Source organism: Cnephaeus nilssonii, assembly GCF_951640355.1.
Source record: "Cnephaeus nilssonii genome assembly, chromosome: 9".
Lineage (NCBI taxonomy): Eukaryota > Metazoa > Chordata > Mammalia > Chiroptera > Vespertilionidae > Cnephaeus > Cnephaeus nilssonii.
This window is the reverse complement of record NC_137080.1, coordinates 9,360,003-9,382,710: the sequence shown is the minus strand read 5'-3', so window position 1 is coordinate 9,382,710 and position 22,708 is coordinate 9,360,003. Positions and strand designations below refer to the sequence as shown.

Here is a 22,708-nt window from a genome sequence, read left to right as displayed (position 1 = left end):
ATTAAGTCCTGTGTGAGACCTTTTACTTTCTCTGGGAGAAAGGTAGTAAGTATGTTTTCCATCTTGTAAGAGTGAGAACTATATCCCATTGGCCACCAGGAAACTCTGAAATTTCCAACTATAATGTCAACTCTCATATCTATTGTAATCACTAAAATCTCTATGAGTTTGATGGCCTGATACATGTTTTGTTTTATCTTGTTTGTCATGACATTTTAATCCACTTCTGTTTTCCTAGCTCCATTTTCTTTCCTGTCTTACTTTTTTGATGTAGGTATTTCTGATAAGTTATCTCAAAATCTTAAAGAATGATGTTACATATAAATAAATAAGCAAAAATAAATTATGAGGAACTAATCATAGAGGTACCATTTGTATCATTGACAAAGTGGGGAAATTTGAAAATAACTGATTTGAGGTTTGTTTGTTTTAAAGGAAATAGAAAATCACCTCGACAAGGACACAGAAGGCTATGATGTGGTGCTGGATGCTATAGACACGATGCAGCGAGTCGCCTGGCACATCAACGACATGAAGCGGAAACATGAGCACGCCGTCCGGTTACAGGTGAGCCCTCGAGATGGAGGTGCTGTGGGGGCGCTGACTTCTCATCATTTTCTAAATCAAATATTAAGGCTGCTCAAGTATTGCCTGTCATTCATGGTCTTCATCGGAGTTCTTCCTGAAGAAAGATCGGGACACCGATAAGGCTGATCATTGTATTTAAGAGGAAGTCCCATGGTAACTTATAGGTTAATAGTCTGCTTATAGCCCCTTCCATGATCTAAGTGAACAATTTGCGTCTCCTGAGGCCTTATCTTATGTCCATCACAAAGAAATATTCTAGTTGAAAGCACCTTTCTCTGAGCTGTTAAAGGAGTTTACAACTTCTATTCCTGTCACTAGTTCATGCAAAGTCCTGAGGTGGTATGTGTGGTATTGGGACAGGGGACTCAGATCAAGGAGAGTGAAGTCTGGAGCCAGGTCCTTTGCAATTTCATTTGGGATGAGACCCATGGCTTTACCTTAGGTTCCTCATTTTTATAAATGAGACAGACGAGCATTTGCTAAGGTTCCTTCCAGCACCAAAATGTTGAGCCCTGAACCCCTGAAAACTTTTAATAGATACTAAGCCAGTGGTCACATCCTGGGTACCTCAAAAGATGTCCTATTTTTAAAAAGAAGGTCATGTGGGCCCAGAGGGAGTCTCAGTCTCTGGGGTATCCCTGGAGTGAGGCATAAAAGCCCAGAGTGGCTCCATGTTCTCAGCCCACCTGTGCCTGACTCAGGAAAATAAAATACAGTATTTGGCCCATAAGTCTGAACAAAATTCTAGGTTTCATCAGTAGGCAGCTAGAGTGTGGTGTGATGCAACTGACTATCAAAAATCAAAGGAAGGCGAGAGCCTTAGCCTCCAGCCCTGTCTGGTTTTTGTGGCAGAAGAAAGGCTTAATACTTCATCATTCAATGTTTTGTGGACGTGATGTCAGGCATAACATCTATTGCATTTCCAAAAATGGCTAAATGACTGGTTCTTCAGACCTTATGAGTCTGTTGGGCATTCTGAAGACACTGCTGCTCAGTCTCTGGCTCAGTCTGACCTCCATTCCTCTCCATTTCCACTTTCCCCCCAAAGACGTCCCGGGTGTCTGCTTAATTAGATGCTGTTTGTGGACATTTTCATCTTTCAAAGTAATAAAATCAGCTTCATTAAAAAAAGATTGATATGGATGTACAATAAATCCCAAATAAATGTCAAAGTCATGTTATCAGTTTATATTCAGCAAGTTCCATTTAAATCAAAGAGACGGAGAAATGTTCATTTCCTTGCCCCAAGTAAATGGGATGAATACCAGGAAGTTTCTGAGAAGTTGGGTCTTGTATGATTTTCCAGGGACTTTAGTTTTGATTTCTGATATGTGGTATGGTCTTCCGTTCCTGGGAGAGGGCTTCCAAGTCAATAGCTCAGAAGGGTTTTGTCCAGAGCATAGGGGGTGAGAACATCAGGGAGGGACGCCTATCTGAGAAGGTCTCATACCAATGGCCTCTTTACGTAGCTTCTGAAAGACATAACTGCTGCCGCCAGCCATAGGAGGGGGGTTATCTAGGAATGGAAATAAGCGATTGGCAAGTCATCAACTAACAACTTGCTTCATTTCTGCTAACCCTTAAATGACCCCACCCGTAAGTGTAGACTCATGTCATGGATCATTACACACTGTTAGACGCCATTCTTAAGGCTCAGGAATTGGGCCACCGTGCCCTCGCTGCCTTGCCTGCCCACCTCCTGTTTAATCACGTGGGACATTGACCTTCTTTCAGGAGATACAGAGTTTGCTCACTAACTGGAAGGGGCCAGACCTAACCAGCTACGGGGAACTGGTGCTCGAAGGAACCTTCCGCATCCAGCGGGCCAAGAACGAAAGGACCCTCTTCCTCTTTGACAAGCTGCTTCTCATCACGAAGAAGAGAGACGACACGTTCACGTACAAAGCTCACATCCCGGTAGGTCTGCATGTGGGTCACGGGCCAGGACTTGAGTCGCTGTCCCGTTCTCTCCCACGCGCGCTCACCTGTCTCGCTCTCCCGCTCAGTGTGGCAACCTCATGCTCGTGGAAGTGATCCCCAAGGAGCCGCTCAGCTTCAGCGTCTTCCACTACAAGAACCCCAAGCTGCAGCACACCGTCCAGGTAATGGCAGCGCCCGCCCCTCCCTGCCAGGCCCGCTCTGTGCACCCGGAGCGCCCTGCGCCAGGCAGCCTTTCTCCATCCTTCTGGCCACCTGGTGTGCTTTGCATCTTGTTGGAGGGTGGGAGGAGGGTCTGAGTCTGGAGTGTGGTGGCGGCGGGAGTTGTCTGACTGTCCTAATGTCCTTCCGTAGGCCAAGTCGCAGCAGGACAAACGCCTGTGGGTTCTGCACCTGAAGAGACTGATCCTGGAGAATCACGCGGCCAAGATCCCAGCAAAGGTAAGACAACAAGGCCAACAAACAGTAAGACGTGAAGACATTCAGGTCCTGGGGGGCGGGGGGGCAGCCCCAGGGGTGAACTTCAACTGCAAAGTAAAGAGGAGTGAGAGCAGGGATCCGCCAGGGACCAGCTAAACCAGCCATTTATTCTGAGAGGACTCGCATGTTGGGACACTGTGGAGAGTTTTTGTTTTGTTTTTTAAAATGTTGTTGTTTTCCTTGTGGACGTGAAAGAAGAAAAATACAGAAGAGACTATAAGTAAATTTCTAGAGAACGAGTGAAAAATAAAGAGAGCGATGAGAATTAAAGTGCACGGAGCACCTACAGTGAATAAAGCTGGCTCCGGTTCTGTGGGGAGGCGAGGGAAACCAGACCCAGATGCGACCATGAAGGGGTCTGCAGACGAGGGAGCTAGCCCTGAATTATGGAACTGTTTGCTAAACGTGGTGAATTAATGAAGGTATAAGCCAAGTGTTGTGGGAGGGTAAAGTGTTCAATTACAGTTGAGTGGGGAAGGAAAGTGCCTTTCCGCGTCTTGAAGAATGAGGAATAGTTTTATTAAGTGAGGGAAATGGATAAGGAAAACCAAGCGGAGGGAACAGCAGACACAAACCGAGATCCCTAGATGGAGGGGCTGAGTCCCAAGAAGATGGAGTTGGAGGTGAGGCTGGAGAAGTGGAAGGCAGGCAACTGGGCGATAAAGGGCTTTGACCCCACACACTAGGAGTCTGGATTGGATTGGTGACGGTTTTGGAAGAAGGTTATGGCATGGTTTGCCCCGTGTCCTGAGAGTGTACCTTCGGGAACAGTGTGGCCATGAGTGGGAGGAGTGAGACTAGAGACAGGAGAGACATTAACAAGCCCCCACAATAGTCTAGAAAACAGAGAAGGGGCACTGCCAGGGAGCCACAGCATATGAGGGGATGCACAAACCCACTGTGGAGTCAGAGAGACTAGGATTCTGCCCACTGAGCATGAGGAGGGGGGGAAATAGAAGTCAAGGGTGAGTAAGGAGTTGGGCCAGGAGGATGGTGTTGTGAGCTCCAAGATAGACTGCGAACGGGAGGAACGGGTTGGACGGGAGCGAGAGGGCTGAGCGCTAACACATGTGCAGGGGCAGGTCAGCTGCAGGTGGCAATTCAGGCCTGGGAAGCTGCCGATGGGCAGGCTCTCTCCACCCAGACAATAACTGAAGCCCTGAGAGTGGATAGGAGGGCCCATGATAGGAGGGCCCATCAAAATGTGGGAAGGAGGAAAAACCCTTGGGAATCCCAACATCTAAGGGATCTGCAGTGGGTGGGGATGTAGAGAACATCCAAAGGAAGGGTAGCGATGAGGTGGTAAGAAACCTGGAGGGAAAAGGTGAGGTAACAAAGGAAGGAAAGAATCTCAAAGAGCGGGAGCTGAGTAACAGCCTCAGATGCTGCTGAGGTCAAAACAGATTCCAGCAGAAAAGGAGAGGTCAGATTCGCTCACTAAGAGACAAAGGCGAGGCTGAAGTGGGCCGAAGAGAAAGGGGAGAAAAAGAAACAGACGGAGTAGGGTTTTCCTTTTTAAAACAGAGTTCAGAAAAGGCAAAAGCAGGTAGTTTGAGGAAAGGTGAGATCAAAGCAAGACACTGTGTGTAGGTGAGGAAGGCCCTGGACATGAGTAAACGGGGGAAGAAGACGGGGAAACAGGAGATGGGGAAATAAGAGAGGGATGCCTCTCGGAATGTGACCTGGGAGGTGGCCGGGTGGGATCTAAAGCACGGGGCTAGGGGTCAGTTTTGGAAACAGTCAGAAGCATCTTCCCAGGCTGAGCGAGAAGAAAGATGAAAAGAATAGAGAAGCTTTGAGGTGGATTTGAGGGAAGATCAAGGGTTTGATTTCACTGAAGTTGGTGGTACTGTCACTTACTGGGTGAGTGAAGCCAAGATGGGGTTGGTGGCTGAGCGAAAGTGGGAAGGTTCAGAACTCTTGCTCAACACAGTAACCTGGGAAAGGCATCGAAGAGGCGCCGGAAGCCGGCCACCATGAGTTGGTGTGATGAGCTCATTTCCAATGACTCGGAAACTAGTGTTGAGGTACCAGGGTGCACGTGGGTGCCCCAAGGGTGGGGATTGGTGACAGGGAAGGTTAACAGGGCAGGAAGGCGGGGCCCTCGTCAGCACCTATGCAGTGATCGAACAGGATTTGCAGGCTGAGCAGACAGGGAAATTCACTGGGAAAATAGACCTGGGTTGAAGGAGCGCTGGTCTTGCAAAGTGAGAGAACGGGTTCAGCAGGGTGACAGGTGGGGAGGCGGAATGTGGAGATAGATGTGTAGTTGAAGAAGGGCCCTTTGGAGGCCTGCCTTGGAGGGAGGGCAGGTCTGGGCGGCCGTAGGTTCTGGGGGCGGCTCCGATTGTGTGTTGCTGTTCCGGAGTGGAGGCAACGGTGATCAGGGATCACATGGTGAGGAACTGGGGTGAGGATTATCCACGTGGATGGTGAGATGGTCCGTGCTGGGGCGGGGAGGAGTGAAGTGGGGCAGAAAATGGGATGATGATCACAAGGGTAGACCTGGGTGGGGAATACGTAGAAATGAGATTTCTCAGGAAGGAGAGAGCCTGTTTTGCTCTTTGTGTAGTCTGAAAAGCAGTGATTCTGTGCCCAGGAAATGAGTGTGCGGAGGTGTGTGCTCTGAGGCCTGAGGCTCATTGCAGCAGGTGTTGCGAGATGTCAGGTAGCTCATGTGGACAGGTGGCTGCATTCTCCTCCTGGGTAGTCATTTGGTTGCTGGCCAGTGCCTTGCAATGAATGTCCTCTGAGCAATGGCAGTGGCTTTGATATGCCCTACCTATTGTCTGCCTGTCCACAGGAAATTCAAACCTACCAAAGGATTCCGAGGGGTAATTACAGGCCATTACAAAACGAGACGAATGCACATACCTGTCCTCTCCCACGCTAGGCGTGTATATTCCCGGCAGTTTCCCCTTTGTGTGTTAAAATGGTCACAATAGAATTGTAGTTTTTTGCTCAACTTCCTGATCCTCTTAGAATCTCATTCGGTTTCAGCTACACCTTCTGGCGCACGCACACACTGTGCTAAGTACTTAATACTCTTTATTTCACCCCCACACACACACACACAAAAAAAAAAACTGCATCTGAGAAGGGCCTATTCTCCCCCTTCCAGAGAAATAAAAACAGGCTCAGGACTTGACACAAATTGTCAAGATGAAGCAGCTAGTACATGATCGAGCCCAGAGTCAAACCCAGGGCTGTCTGGCCCCAAAGAGCAAGTCTTCACCCAAGCATTGTTCCCAAGGGATGGACATGGAAACACACTTATTTAATGTACTTTATCTACGATCATGTTATAATAATTTTCTATTTTATTTAAGCAGATAGTTAATTTGAACTTTTCACTTCTTTCCTTGACTAATTCTTAATCTTTTCCTTAAAGCTATCAAAATATATTTATTCCTGTTAAATCAAAGAAATGCATAATGGGGAATTTTTTAAACACCAAAAAATGTACCACCGATCGAATAATATTAACACAGCTGTTGGAAATTCATTAGTTCCTGCCAACCTCCTTCCAGTCCTTTAGTTCAATGATGGTCCCTGGCTGACTCCTAGTGGACAATGTGGGAATAACATTTTTTGAAATTAAATGTTGTTGGGGGGGGGGGGGTATATAAATATTCTTGAAGTCAAGTTTATAGATGTCAGAAAAGTCCTTGGAAATAGTCATATTGCCTGTTCGTCTACATGGTATATAAGCTAACTCTCATCTAGGTGAACTGAGAATGAAGGTGAAGGTAGAAACTTTTGCATTTTACATATTCACATGGGTCTGTAAATGCACTTCACAGAAATTGAACTAACATTTGTGTTTGAAACTAATCCCAACTAGTAATCTCCAAGTCTGCATGGGTGATAAGAGAGCAGTGTTATAAAAATCCAGACATTTGTTTTCTCAAAGTTATGGTGACTGCATCGAGGCTTCTCTCTAACCCCTTTGGTTAAACAAAATGATTGCCACTTGGTCTAAACGTTTTTACAGTGATATCACAGATGGTGGAAGAATACAACAAAATTATTTTTAGCATAATGTTTGTAGGTTCAGTTACACCACCCTTGAAAAATGAAAATAACTTTAAAGCAAGAAAGGCTACCCTACCTAATTTTTTTTTCCATTTTTGAATCCTCAGGAAAAATTATTCTTGTTAGTGCAGTTGTCATACCTTTTTATATTCCCCTAAACATTAATAACATATGGCAACAATACCAATTTTTAAAAGCCTTAAGGGAAGGCTGAGGTTGAGCTGGGGGGGAACATGTGTGGAGGAAGTGAAGGCCAAGGTTATGAGGCCCTTTCCCTGGGGAGGTGGGTAGTAACTCACTTGGGTTGAGTGCCTACCATTTGGTCCTAGTAGTGATTCTGGAAGGTAGGTCAGCGGAGGAAACACATTCAGAGATGTGAGAGCACCCACATGTGAGTGCCAGAGTGGGGATCACAGCACCGTCCTTCAGAGCCCTTCCCCCCACCACAGCTGTTCCGCTCACCCCCAACCCCGAGATTCTAGGGCACACACAAAAGATGGTGGGTGCCAGGGTGCTGTAGGGAGTCAGGGGATGGAAGGAGGGAAGCAGAAAACCTCCACCCATCTTTTTTGCAATCAACTCGGAACAGTTGAGTGGTATGGGGAGGGCCAGTTGTGCAGATCCTGGGCCCTATCCCGGGGGCTTTTGGGTCAGTAGACCTGGGTTGAGTTCAGCGGGTAAGGGCTGGGTAGCAGGAGTCTACATTTTATAATACGCTGACCAACAGGTGTTAATGATGAGCCAGGTTTTGGAAATGTTTGCTGGAATGTTTCCCTTTTTCTTCTCTTACCTCTTCTCCCCCCCCCCCTCCCCTGCTCCCCACCAAACCCCTTTTTCTCTCTCTCTCTCTTTTTCTCCCTTTCTCCTCCTCCCTCCCTTTGTCTTCCCCCTTTCCCCCCCTCCTTTCTTTCCAGGTGGGGCTGTGGTTTAGCGCCGGTGCCAGTTATGTGGCATCTACTCCCCACATGGGGCACTTACCTGTTTGAGTCCCTCGAACTATGTGTTAATGCCTAAGAGAAATAATGAGTTTCTTTAAAAAGCTTTTAAAAAACCACTTATTCGGGTGGGATAAGACCCATGTTAGGATTGGTAGTTTAAAGTAGAAACCAAAAGAATGTAATTGCAATTATAGCTACATTTTCTTTCTTTCAGGCAAAGCAAGCAATACTAGAAATGGATGCCATTCGTAAGTTTCATTTTCTTAACACAATTTGAGATTTCATTTTCTACTTGTACCTACCACATTTTCTACCTTAAAGTTTATAAAAATGTCAGTTGTTAAGTAGCAGCTCTCTGCTAACTGTTTTAACAAATAATCGGCAGGCAACACCATCTCTTCCTGACACATTGATTTGTTTCTGCATGATTCCTCCTGCTTTATCTGTGAGTCACCTGACGGCTGGCCAGTGGCTAGGTCTCATGTAAGATATGCTCCCAGGGACAAGTCTTACCCCCACCCCCACCGCCAATAATTATGGTCTCACAGTCCATTTCCCACCTCACCCCATCGACAGAAAATCTGTGTTGATTATCTGAAAACATCGAGATAACTAGATAGTTACTGGTTTTTCTGACAACAGCACACATTTCAAAATTACAACTGCCCCACATATGTGATTGCATTTCTAGGCTTATACAAGCAGGCAGAGAATAAATGTAAGTGAGCTCTTTCCTATAAAATAAAACCTTATTTTGTCACATCCTTGTTACCTCCCAGGTTAAAAAGAGAAACGATGACTTTTAACGACTGGCAACTAGGTCTGACAAACTTTTACTTAAAACTTTCAAAATAACGCCCTGGCCTGTGTGGCTCAGTTGGTTAGATGTCATCCCAATCAATGTTTCCCTCTCACATCAATGTGGTTTTTTTTCCTCTCTCTCTCCCTCCCTCTCTTTCGAAAAATCAATACAAATACATATTTTTAAAAAAACTCAAAATAACTTACTTTTGGGGAATCTTTCCCCAAGTGCAAATGCTAACTCACCCTCCAGCCTGCCACAGTGGCTGCGAGTCCCCATTTCCTGTCCGACAGATTCTGAGGAGTGATCCCCACAGTGTGAGGCTGGGCTCACTGCCCTGTGGTCCCTAAATCCTCACATTTTACTCAGAATCTCTTAAGATTTTATATATATATATATATATATATATATATATATATATATATATATATATATATAGAGAGAGAGAGAGAGAGAGAGAGAGAGAGAGAGAGAGAGAAGGCATGGCCAGGGATGGCCAGGTGAGAATTAGGGGGAAGTGGAAGGCAGATGGGATCTGGAGACGTCAGCTCTTATTACGATGAGTTCATTCAATAAAACGACTTACTTGTTCCCAGGATCTGGGTTAGCTCGTGGGCACCGTTAAGATTTTGTGGTGCACAGAATGGTTTGAAACACAAATTGGTGCCACACGCCTGTCTGCTGGGCCCAGGACTAAGCCAGACAGCCCCGCCCAGGAAAATAACCTTATTTGCCCTACTTTGGACTTGGCTGAGCGTGAACAGAGTGAGCCAGTCCATTGGACCAAAGGACCTCATATATATAACTGTACCTCTGACATTGGAGAAGTGCATGTGGTCTTTACAGCCCTTAGAACTCTCTCCAACGTCAGGTGCTGTTGAAGAGCATTAACCCCAATTTGAAGGCCATGTTTACAGGGCCATCCTTAAATTGTTACCCTCTGGTGTCAGCATGACGATGATCATTGAATATGCTGCAGTGATTTAGAGTTAGACCAGATTTCCTTGATCCAAAGTCTGGGTACCCCTTAGATGGGGTAGAAAGACAAACTATGAAATTAAACGATAATCCCTTTTCTGAGAAGAGAATCTAAAGTACTCAACAGATGTTCAAAGGAGCAAAGTCTAGACAAGTATTAAGAGCCAATGAACTGCCCAGTCAGCGTGGCTCAGTGATTGAGCGTTGACGTATGAATCAGGAGGTCACGTTTTGATTCCTAGTCAGAGTACATGCCTGGGTTGTGGGCTCCATCCCCAATGTAGGGAGTACAGGGGGCAGCCGATCAATGAGTCCCTCATCATTGATGTTTCTATCTCTCCCTTACTTTCTGAAATCAATATATATATTGAGATACATATTCAACACCAGGTATGGAAGAAGGGACTCTGTCTGAGGGAGGAGAATAAATGCTGAGCTATCTAAAGCAGGTGGCTCCCATATTCTGAGCAGTCACCGGGCACCTGGTTCTCACAGTCGCTGCCTTCTCTTTCCAGATTACCCTGGCTTCTGCTACAGCCCCGAGGGACAGGCGAAAACCTGCTCCACTCCCTACCGGCTGAGAAGAAAATCTGGTAATTCAGATGTTCCATCCAAAATTGATAAGCGTGGGGAGTAGCAATGAAAGTCCCTTCCGGTCGGACAGAAAGGCATGTCCGTCCTGGTCTTGGAGCTCACGGCCAGTTTGAGTGCAGTTGAGGCCGCATTACGCTGGGGCTCTCAAGCTTCTGTTCTAAAACTCTTTCCTACTTAAGTCTCTGTTTTCACACATATTAACCAAGTAGCTTTGCTTTGCATAGCCTCTTGCCGTAGCAGACAGGTACTAAACCCTGTCTACTGTCATCAGTGAAAAAATTGTAGCCTGTAAATGACACATACCTGAGATTGTTCCAACTTAAAACTCTTAACACACAGTTGCTGAACCAGACTCCAGGTAGTATTACCTTTGGGAGCCCTCAGATGTTTGTTTGTTTGTTTCATTTGAATCGCTATTTATTGAGTACCGACCTAATCTGTGCTAAGGACCAAAATGCCAGAATAAATAATACACAGGATTCCTGCTGGCAAGAAGTTCAGATCTAGTGGGAGGGTCCAAAAAGGTGACTAAACACTAGGAAGGAGAGAGGGGGCTTAGAGAGCAGAGGGCCAGTACCCCGATTGAATCTAGGAACCGAGGAGGCAGGTGGGAGGGAATAGACATGGCAGATGCCCCGAGACTGAGACAGAATACCTTAGAGGGGACATTGGTAGTCAGTTGTTCACACTGGCGGGAATGTAGGATGGAGCTGGGGGTGGAGGTGAGGGTGGGGGTGAGGTGGAGATAGGGGTGGGGGTGAGGGTGGAGGTGGAGATAGGGGTGGGGGGGTGGAGGTGGAGGTGGAGGTGGGCAAGGTGAAATGGAGGGAGATGTGGCTGGAGGTCAGAGAGGGGCTTGATCATGAAAGGCGAGTAGGCCCCACGGAGGGTTTGAACTCGATCCTGCAAGCTATGGAAGGCTATCAAGCAATGAGATCTTTGCCTTTGAGAACGTAATTCTGGCTCCATGTGGAAAATGAAGTAGGCAGGGAGACCAGGAAGGAAGCTGTCCCTCTGGTCTGGTGAGATATGCTGAAGGCTGGATTAAGACAGTAGTGACTGGGGTAGAGCATAGTGGGATCCCACAAGACGATGGATGAAAACAGGAGAAATTAGAATGAGATCCTGGTCAATAACTTGGGAGGGGAACGTCAGTGACAGCCGAGGTAAACACAGAGCGAGGGGCAGGTATGGGGAAACCGGTGCGCTGAGGTTGAGACGTGTGGTTTTGCTGGGTCTGTGGGAACGCTGGAGGAAGGCCAGACTGGCAGCTGGCATGTGAGGTCTGAGGCTCAGGACGGGGTCCGGGATAAGAACGTTAAAACTGAACGTTACCAGCTTACAGGTGGTAGTTAACACTAAGGAAATTGCTGTACCGGCTGGTAGGGCAGGTGTTCTGTTATGTGACTCCTGATTACACAGCTTAATGTTCACCTTAGTTTTGATGGGGTGAGTGTCTTGCTGCTAAGTATCTCTAAGCAACGGGGATTTTGGCAAATTTGATAGAAAATTTCTAGAGCTGAATTAATTTGCTCAGAAACGAATAATTTACTTTTCAAAAAACTGTTGATTTGGTTTTGCAAGTGATGCTGGCCTTATTTTTTCTCCCTCCCAGAACCTTCCTCAAGATCACATAAAGTTTTGAAGACCAGTGGTAAGTCCTGAAACATCTTCCTTTTGCATTCTTGTTGATAGCCACTAAGTCAAACCAAGCACACACTAAAAGCACCAGGTGAGAAAAATAAAAGCACCAGATGAATTACAGATTGATGGAATTGATTAACTTCTGTAAGTAATAGTGCCCCATTATAAAATGTAAAGCCAAATGACATCAAATGTTTGCAATATAGATAACAGGCATAAAAAGATTAATATCCCTATTATTAAAAGGAATCCTATGTATCAAAAAGAAGGGACAGAGGACCCTTTTTTAAAAGGCAGACAATATCATTGGGCAGTTTCACAGAAGAAACGCAAACTGCCAATAAAATGTTTAAATGGTCACCCATGTTAGAAAAGTCATACATTTACATTATGCTAAGTGAAGTAAGGCAGTCGGACAAAGATAAATATCACATGATCTCACTCATTTGTGGAATATAATGACCAACATAAACTGATGAACAAAAATAGAAGCAGAGACATAGAAGCATCGAGCAGACTGTCCAAACTATGAGAGAAGGTGCGGGGTGAGGGAGTAAGAGATCAACCAAAGGACTTGTATGCATGCATATAAGCATAACCAATGGACACAGACAGTAGGGGGGTGAGGGCCTGTGTTGGGGGGTGGGAGCGGCCAGGGAGAGTTCAATGGGGGGAAAAGGAGATTCCTGTAATACTTTAACCAATAAAGGATTTAAATTTTAAAAAATAAAGAATAAAAAATAAATGGGAAAAATATCCTCCAGTGAGGATTAATAATAATAAAAAAGAATAATTTGAAGTTGAAAAAAATCATACATTTAAGTGAGATAGATAAAGTGGGAAAAGCCGTGATCTTGACCTAGAGATAGAGAAAAACAAGCACTTTGAAACTATTGGTGTGCAAGCTTTTTAGAGCAAAGTTTGGTAAAATCCATTGAAATGTGCATTACGGGGAACATTCTGCAGCCGCCAGAAAGAAGGACGTATGTGTCCGTGGACTGACAAGAGTGTCCACATATATTTAGCAGGAAATGCAGTGTTGCATATTGTACCTTTATTTGAAAAGCAAAAACTGTGCTTTGTGGTGGGATCAGAGCAGCGGGCAGCGACTGGAAAGGTGAACATCAAACTGTTAAGTTTGGTTACCTCTGCGGGCTGGGGTTTGTGGAGAGGGTTCGATCACTCTACTTTATAGGCTTCCGTAATTAAGCAACGTGTAAAGATGAGATGCACATAATCCAGGTATCCGTAAGAGGATCTCTATGAGGAGCCGTAAACCCATCCCCAGAATTCCGGGTGCACCACTCCTCCGCACAGCGCCACGGTGACCCTGTTGAGAGATGCTCTCTCTGTCTTTCCGCTGTAACCAGTAAACTGTTTTAAAATTAACAGAAGCATAGTCCTATGTGTAAGTGGTTTCCGGGGCTTAGGCCATGTGGATTTTTTTTCAGGTAACACATATTGATTGAGGGGGGGGGCTTTTGAATTTATTAACGTGAATTCGTCCATTGCTCTCAGGGATGAAGGAAGATACTTACCACTCAGATGTATGTAGTTGTTTTATCTATAGTCCAGGGCATATCGCCACGATAACTGGGAGGTGTTTTTTGAAAATTAGGTCTAAAGGGTCCAGAAGCTTCTTGGCCTTTCATTATGAACAGTGAGTTTAAAAGTCCTATAAAATCGGAGTGCTTACCTATATGGGGGATACACTTTTAATCCACAAACTTAAAAAAACAACACTTTATTTATTTATTTATTTTTATTTTTTTCAGAAACAGCCCAAGACATCCAAAAGGTAAGTCCCCTACGTTTCTTGTTGTGCAATGTGTACTTCCGGCACTTTTTATAGGTGCTCGTGTACCTCACCCCCAGCCTGTGCTCCAAGTGTAAGCAATTACCTTACATTTCGAAATGGATTTAAGTGAGGACGCGTCCTTATAATGGCCTCCCTCTCGGAACTAGGGCATTTTTTTTTTAGACTTAATTTTGTAATAGAAAAATAACATTCAGAATGAAATTTTATTCTTGCCCTTCTTACTTTTCTCTTCCCTTCCCTCCCTGATACACAGACAAGCAGACATATTGACAGGTAGCTATTCCAAGGCACTGTCTATCCCAGTTTCATTGACAAGTGATGAAAGATTCTTGCTAGTTTGATTTCCAATAGATCACTACAGTGTTTGGATCAGAAAACATGTCCCTGGTACTAATTAGTTTGAACCGGTCTTCACCCTTTCAAAAGAACTCTTTGAAGCTGATGTTTATACCTACAGAGGGCCTCAGAGGGCAGTCCACTCCCAGTCTGCACCATCGAGCTCCAGCAAGAAAGGTTCCAAGTTATAAAGGACCCCATTGTGTTCTCTGATTAGACATCATTAATGTCACATGTAGTTTACTTCCTCACAGGCATCGAGATATTACTTCATTAAATGTATTTTGAAAGAAAGTAAAAATCTCATTAGCTCAACAGTGGATTGATTAAATGACATTCCTGCAACCAGATCTTTGCCTAGAACCCGTAAACCAAGGCAGAACTGGTCAGGTTCAGGGCAGAATTCAGCCAGTCATTGAATTCTTATGAGCCTAGATTTCCTTCTTCGGAAACTGGTGCAATCATAGCTAATTCACGGAGTGCCTGTGAACATTAAGCTTGGAGGGCATCTGCAAATGGCCTAGCTTATTTCTAAGTAAATACCAGTTACTGGCCTTTCTGCCCCTTTTTGCAAAAATCTGAAATGCTTTCCTTTTTTGTTTTTAATATACATTTTTATTGATTTCAGAGAGGAAGGGAGAGGGAGAGAGAGATAGAAACATCAATGATGAATTATTGATCAGCTGCACACCGCCGAGAGGGATTGAGCCCACTACCCGGGCAATGTTCCTTTGATCAGAACCCAGGACCCTTTAGTCCGAAGGCCGATACTCTATCTACTGAGCCAAACCGGCTAGGACTGAAGTGCTTTTCAACTCAGTGAAAGTCATCAGTGTTCACTGATCATGTTCTTCGTGAATTTCATTGTCTAGCAGTGGGATAGGCAATGTGTAAACACAGGAGAATGCCACAAGTTATGCGTCCCTGGTGCTGCGATTCCATCAGTGTTTCTGCCCCCGCAGGTTTCCAGAGGAGAAGGCTCTCCCCAGCGGAGGTCGGCAGGGCCGTCGCCCGCGCCGAGGAGCAGCCAGCCCAGCGGCTCGGCCATTCTCAGCGCGCTTCGCGGGGGCGGGGCGGTCAGGAACATCTGGACGGACCACCAGATCAGGCAGGCCCTGTTTCCCAGCCGCCGGTCCCAGGAGAACGAGGAGGAGGACGACGACTACCAGATGTTCGTGCCGTCCTTTTCCTCTTCCGACCTGAACTCCAGCCGACTGAGCGAAGACAGCACTTCCAGTCGCCCTTGCAGTTGGCACCTGGGACAGATGGAGCCCACAGAGCCCGCCAGCTCCGGCCACAGGGTGGTCCGGCGGGCTAGCAGTGCTGGCGAGAGCAACACGTGCCCTCCGGAAATCAGGGTCAGGGACAGCGACGGCTCTCAGTACAGTCCCCAGAGGGAACTGCAGGACGACCCTAAGACGGAAGGGCAGGACGGAATGACACCCTTCGGGTCATCCATAGAGTTGACTCTGGATGACATAGACCACGTCTACGATAACATAAGTTACGAGGACTTAAAACTCATGGTTGCCCAACGAGAAGAAGCTGAATCCACTCCCCCCAAATCAGCCAGGGACTCTGTTCGACCCAAGAGCACCCCCGAGCTAGCCTTCTCCAAGGGGCACGCTGGCCACGAGAAGAGCCCTCTGCACACCAAGAGAGGGGGGCCTCGGCCAGGTCGGGAGGCGTCCAACCAGAGCGTACATGAACTTGAGGTGGTGGAGGAGAACATCTACGACACCATCCGCCTCCCAGACCCGCCCTCGCTGGACGTGAGGTGCAGCAGCCTCACGCGGCCCAAGAGGAGCACCTTCCTGGGCCTGGAGGCCGACTTCGCGTGCTGCGACAGCCTGCGGCCCTTCGTGTCCCAGGACAGCCTCCAGCTCAGCGAGGACGAGGCGCCCTACCCCCCGGGCCCCTCGGACCACGACTACTTGAGTTTGCTCTATAACTCCTTCGGCTGCAACTTGTCCCTCGCGGAGAAGTCTCTATCCGATAAGCTGTCGGAAGAAGTCGACGAGATCTGGAATGACCTGGAGAATTACATCAAGAAGAATGAAGTCAAGGCCAGAGACCGGCTCCTGGCGGCCTTTCCCGTCAGCAAAGACGACGTGCCGGACCGGCTGCACTCGGAGAGCGCGCCCGAGCTGAGCCAGGACGCGGCCCGGGCCCTGTCCACCCTCTCGCTGCCCGAGAGCCGCGCGCTCCTCACGCTGCAGGACAGGCCGGGCCGGGCCAGCCGGGCCAGCTGCCCGCTGGGGGGGGACCTCCTGTCTAAGGAAGGCTCCTTTCTCAGTCTCAACCGGCTCTCTCTGGCCAGCGAAGGGCCTCCCCTGGAGAATCCCTATGACCTGGCCAACAGCAGTCTGTCCCAGGCGGACCTGGACAGCCTGGACCCTGGGGTGGACGCCACAGATAAGACCAAGAGCCGGGTTTTTATGATGGCGAGGCAGTACAGCCAGAAGATCAAGAAGGCAAATCAGCTTTTAAAAGTGAAAAGCCCGGAGGTGGAGCAGCCACCGGCCAGCCAGCCGCAGAAAGCTGGGCCCAAGGACCTGGCTGCCATCCTGGAAGACAAGAAGCAAGGCGGGCCCGCCATCGGTATGTTCCTTCTCTGCCTCCTTCCTCCTGGGCAGTAAGACGTGAGAGCAGCTAGCTGTCAGGTTCCGAATGCCCGTAAGACCGTGAGAACATTGCCACTCAGACGTACGTCCTCTCAGAGTGAGGCTGTGACCTACTAACGTGGGCTGTCCAAAGCCACTTTTCCTCCCACCTTCCTACGTGCTGGCTGGGCTGATAATCAGATTGACATGAAGCCAAACAGCAGGGGGAAATGTCCAAAATGTATTAGAGATGTTCATGCAGGGAGGGCCCTAAGAATGTGAGACTCAAGGACGCATTGGGCAGTTGAGGCTTCTATGTCATTCTGGAGATAGAGAGAAGGGAGGTGTGGTTGGGAATTTCAAAGGGCAGGAAGGCAACTTCATGGAGAAAAGCAGTGTTTGGTAAATAGAGGTTTGGGGGACCATCCTTAGGAATGGGCCACAGAGGACTTTAAGCACAGGGTCCTTGCTAGGTTTCCCCCTGTCTGTCACTAGTTTTTATTAAACAATAGAATGATGGCTCCCTTCCTGAAGCAGGGCCTTGATCTAAATTCCTTTTAGGAAATGAGGGGGAAGATCAAAGGTTTTTTCTGAGTGTTTCTTTTCTTAAAAATAACCAACTCAAAAGAATCAATATCCCAAAAGGCCTGTTTTGGGGTGGCCAACTCTGCTCCCCTTCACCCAAAACAACGCAGACCCTTTCCCACATCGCCCACTCACGTGAGCTGGAGCGTGATTGGGTCTCACGCGTGTAACATTTGTGCATGTAACATTGTCACTACAGATTTGCTGCTGTAGGAAGTGTTCTCTAACACAGTCTGAACCGTGGGATACAGTGATTGGTTTAACCTGTGGCATCGAGAGCTTTTCCCCATACATCAGGGTGTCAGGAGGAGTATCTCACGTGAGCTTTTAAGGTTTGGAAGCGTAAGGAATAGGATTGCTCTTTGCTCCAGAATCCCAACAAAACCGCCTACTTGTCCTAACAGACAAAAAGGAATCCTTTCTGCATTTTAAAGCTGTTCACTCAGTTTTCTTCTCACGTATTTCGGTTACTAGTTGATTTTTTTAAATAGCTGCTATAATGCACTGAAAACTGTTTCATTTGGTATTCTAACACATGCTTCCAAAAAGCTGAATTCTTTTAGTCAAGCCTCCTTTGTGGGGCAGAACTAAACCAGGATCTCAGGGATGGTATTGGTACGGTTAAGGCTAAAGGAACAAGATGTCCGGGGCTTGACTTCTTTCTCTGTTACAAAGAAATGCATGCCTCCTGGCTAGAGAGGACAAAACTGAACGCTGGTCATGGTGGTGGAGTGTAGATGGGAATAAAGCACACAAATGTCATGAAAAGACATCCCCCAGCCCAGGGCACTGGCTCTCACTGAGGACCTTTTCACCTTCAGATCTAGAGAAATTTCTGGGGTGAGGCTCAAGAATTAGGGTTTTTTAAAAAATATATATATATATATGTTTTTATTGGTTTCAGAGGAAGGGAGAAGGAGAGGGAGAGAGAAACATCAATGTGAGAGTGGAACATCAATTGACTGCCTTCTGCACGCCCCCTAGTGGGGATTGAGCCCACAACCTAGTAATGTGCCCTGACCAGGAATGGACCCACTGGACTTCCTGGGGCGTGGAACAAAGCTCAAACCAACTGAGCCACACCAGCTGGGCAGGAATTAGCATTTTAAATCAGTGTGGCCTTTCAATCATATTTTAAGAATCCCTGCCCTGGATTTTCTGACAAAGGACCACTCCTCAGTATCAAATGAGAAGAGATGGTTCTCCAATTAAAAGTAAATGCCAGATGGCTCAGCACCAGGGACGTTCAGATACTTAGCTTAATGACAAGACTCCTCTGCCAGGATTATGCCACTCACTCTCCTCCTTTCTTTGGGATTGGTTACATCATCTCCATGGAAACCAGAGGATAAGAAGGGGATGTCCAAGTCCTAAATGAATCTACAAGTTACATGACAAGAATCTATAGGGATTTATTTTTTTAAGTTTGAGAATCGTCTAAAGCTCTACTCTTTTCCTAAAGCTAATCATACAGTAAAATTTCTTAACAGATAGGGAAGTTAAGCCCTGGAATTGTTCCCTGAAGAATTTTACAGACTCTGAGATATTTTCTTTTTAAATAAAGGTTAAAATGTGAGACAAACTAGATCCCATATTTTTTCTCTTTGCAATAATATGGTTGGATTAATCCATGTCCCCTTGGTGATGCTAGATTGCTACTCTGGTCGGTTGTTATTCATAGAAAATGAGCCTGAGTTCCAGCTGTAGATGGGCTATTTGGGGGCATAGATAGCACTGGGAATAGAATGGAATTGGCAATGCAGCCACTGACTGAATCTGGGCCAGCGATCCTCAGAATGAGAGAAAATATACTACTAAAGTTTCTGGTGATGATGGCTTATGCCAGCAGACTGTCGTTTAAGAAGTGGTACACCACCCTCCCCTCCCCTTCCCCCCGCCCCGCCCTGCCCAGCCAGGTTGTGTTGAACATAGACCATCCATTACAAGGCAAAACTCTAACTTTGATGGAAGCACATCCTTCAGTACTGAGGCTAGGGCTCAGAGCTACCTTGAACCGCCTTCTTTGTTCCCGTTCTTTTAAGTATGCGTAGACTTCCCTTTGTGGTTTTCTTTTGCTTCTCACTTTTGGTTTGCTCTCCTTTTGGTTTTGCCTACTGGTGTGTGTTGGGACCCCACAGGATCTTTTCTCAGCTTTATGTCTGGGTCCTCTCTTGACATGGTGGGCTACGATCACGTTCTCCCCAACAAAGAGGAGACGCTCTCTCCCAGGCATCTTCTGAGAGTGGAGTCGTCCCCAGGGCCTTCCATCTCTCGGACCGGAGGATCTTCCATCTGGGTGGATCGAGACCACTCCTGTGCCCACTAGGCTTTCAATCAGTTGACGTGATGACTCCTTTTCTCTCTCTCGTTTATCTGGGCACAGGACGTTGTCATCGAATGGACCGATTCTCCAGACTTCTTCGTGTGGGCCTTGCCACTTTGCCAGGAGCTTGCTCTCGGTGTTGTCCGGAAGGAGGAGCACCCTATTCACCTGCCGACACTCTCGAGCACCTTTATTGAACTCTCTAGCCGGGGTCTACAGGCCCCGGGGCAGATTTCCGCCTAGAAATCACCCAACCAGGTCTAGTTGCTCCTACCTTTTAGAGCCTGATGTAGCTTGCTGGCCGTCTGTTTCGGTCAGGCGTCCCTCCTGATAGTCCTTGAGACCAATGAGGCCTTGGGGTTCTCTTTCTTTGTGTGTGATGTTTTACATGGGAGAAAACTCCATACAGGCGCGAGGAATTTTCCTCCTTGTGCAAAGTAGGGAAGGCAAAAGGACATTTTATGCTGTGGTCTACATCTCAAGCAACATCGGAAACACTGATTTTAATCCTCTGTCTTGAAAACAGTGTATTTCATGCTTCTCTCAGGAAGCATCCTTTCAAATATTTATCTGGCACCATAAGAACTCCACCTTTTAAACTTTTACAAAAGAGAAATAAACCAGAGACTGCCTTGGGATTGTCACATAATGATGATGTGCATGTTCTATAAAGACTGCTAATGCCAGAACTAAGGATGCAGGGGACTTGGGTCCAGCTGCCTAGCACTCAGCCTTGTAGGCTGCAGTGTGATCTGGTCTGGCTATTTCCCACACATCTGGCTGAGGGAATCTAATGAGAGCCGTGGCTCTGCAGGCTTGTCTTGTTCACATAGGCATCAAGCAAATTATAGACTCACTTAGAAGGTCAACCTGAGACCCCAAAACATAGACACAGTATATTGTTTACTTGTGAGATACTTTTGATTCCAAATTTATACTAGTAAATGACCAACTTCTTTATTATCCAAAGATAAACTGTATGCATTACAAATTACCTGTAGGGGTATGTTAATCAAAGGTTATCTCCCTTTTCCCCCTTTTTCCTGCTATGCCTGGTTTCTAGGCTGCCTTTCCACTCTCAGTGGCATGGTCTTCGGGAAAGCACATCCATTTTCAACACCGTGCTTCGAATAAAAGGGGGCAGTCCAGAAATTATCTGAGTAATTAAGTAGTTCTTGAGACTAGTTTCTATCTTGAAGCATGCTTGGTACTCTGTAGGGATTATTCTCCATGGTTAAAGCTCACGGACAAGCTGGAATAATAAACTAACCCATATAAAACAAGTAGGAACCCAAGAGTGTGTGTGTGCATGCAGCCATATACATGCATATGTGCACAACCAATAGCCAAGTGTTGGTTGTACACTAAGTACATACAGGGGCACGCCGGGGTGTTTCTCAGCATCTAGAAGGGTTTAGGAATCTGGAGAAGGGCTGTGAGTAAATTAATAAAGAGACTGGAAATATAAATTTGGAATACATGGGGGAGCCAGAGGAGACTTAGCTATAGCAACCAAGTTCCCCAAGTCTCTGGATCCCCTAGCTTTTTATTAACACAAATTGCCCCAAGGCAATCTTCATATGCTCAGAATTATAAATACATCTCGAAGGCAAGGTTTGGTATACAGTAGGCATTGTCAGGTTGGAGGAAATGCCTTTGGCTGTTTCAATAGCAGGCAATAATATATGCAAATTTTTAGGTTTGAGGAAATGCTTTCAACCATTCCAGCAGGCAATAATATGACTCAGCCCTGCTGAATATAGAAGCCCTTCAACCTTTTGAGGACTTCTTGCATTTTATTATTCCCTGCTGGAATTAGCTTCCAGCTGGGGCACACTAAGTAAGACTTAACAGAAGAGAAATCAGTTAGACAAAGATTCACGGCAGGATTAGGGCTCATGGAGGGTTTTGAGAGGTAAACAGGACTTGATTAAGCCAAAGAAGAGTGTGGTAAGGAAGAAAAAGGCACAAGAAATACTGTGGATATTTTGGATGACACATGGTTTCAGATGATCTGGGCCACCATGTTCTAAAGTCAAGAGTTAATTGTTCTTATAAGACTTTAGGGTTACATTTGGATGCTAGAATAGTGTGACTGAATGTTTAACTTAGCTCTCACTGCTTTCCCCAAAGTTGTTATCTTCTTGGAACCTGGTGAAAGCTCAGAGCCTTCCTGATTCGGTTGTGGGATCGGGCTCAGGGCCATAGTGTAGGTGATAATAGCTTGGGCAGAAATATCCAACTTTCAGATGGGACTACTAACTAATGTCTATGTCTAAAGGTCCTTGCCTTTGCTTGGGTTTCCTAGTTAACGAAACATTATAGATTTCAGGATGGCTATCATGGTGGTGTCCATGTAGACTTTCAGTCTCCTAAGGGGTTGCCAAATCTTAATTGATATTGAAAGTCTTTACTATGCCCTTTAAGGAGTAATAGCTCGGGTATTTATTACTAGAAATTCTAAATGAATAATCTCGGTCCTTCTGAGAAATTTGGATTTGAAAACCTGAAGGATCTGGATATAGGATCTATAATGAGAAGTTAAACAGACTATTTACCCTGATTCTGGGGACCAGGGAGCAAGTAATTTGAGGGGTTTGCAATTAAAGGGCACAAAGAATGTAGATTGATTTCTGTTCTCATAGAAGATAGACCCAAAAGAAATGGCAGAAACTGAACTAAAATTTTAGTTTAAATTGAAGGAATAATTTACTAACAACAGGTTACCGAACTTATAAATAGTTTAAAGAAGAAAATGTATTGTCACTTGCTGGTTATCCTCTATGGCAGTGATAGGCAACCTTTTGAGCTTGGTGTGTCAAACTTCGCCAAAAAACTGAGCATAACTCGGGTAGTGTGTCACTTTGAGGGAAAAACATTATTTCGCGATATTTATAGTTTAAATAACATAAATGTATAATTGTTATATATAATTGTATTTAATAAACCAAACACTAAATATTTAGTGCTGACACGCGTGTCATAGGTTCGCCATCACTGCTCTATGGGATCGATAGAGTCCCTTCGTAGACACTGGAGATGTGG

General features: G+C 46.1%; 1 protein-coding gene across 2 annotated transcripts in view; it reads left to right on the top strand.

Annotated features, from left to right (window-relative positions):
* Nucleotides 1-22,708, top strand: part of PLEKHG1 (pleckstrin homology and RhoGEF domain containing G1) — a 191,755-nt gene that overhangs the window by 164,536 nt on the left and 4,511 nt on the right. For both annotated transcript variants that reach the window (XM_079780707.1, XM_079780706.1), the window contains 9 exons: nucleotides 436-567; nucleotides 2,323-2,505; nucleotides 2,595-2,690; nucleotides 2,881-2,967; nucleotides 8,194-8,227; nucleotides 10,275-10,352; nucleotides 11,969-12,007; nucleotides 13,773-13,795; nucleotides 15,115-16,753. In XM_079780707.1, coding sequence (XP_079636833.1) covers nucleotides 436-567; nucleotides 2,323-2,505; nucleotides 2,595-2,690; nucleotides 2,881-2,967; nucleotides 8,194-8,227; nucleotides 10,275-10,352; nucleotides 11,969-12,007; nucleotides 13,773-13,795; nucleotides 15,115-16,753 — 2,311 coding nt within the window. The remainder of the gene's footprint in view (nucleotides 1-435; nucleotides 568-2,322; nucleotides 2,506-2,594; nucleotides 2,691-2,880; nucleotides 2,968-8,193; nucleotides 8,228-10,274; nucleotides 10,353-11,968; nucleotides 12,008-13,772; nucleotides 13,796-15,114; nucleotides 16,754-22,708) is intronic.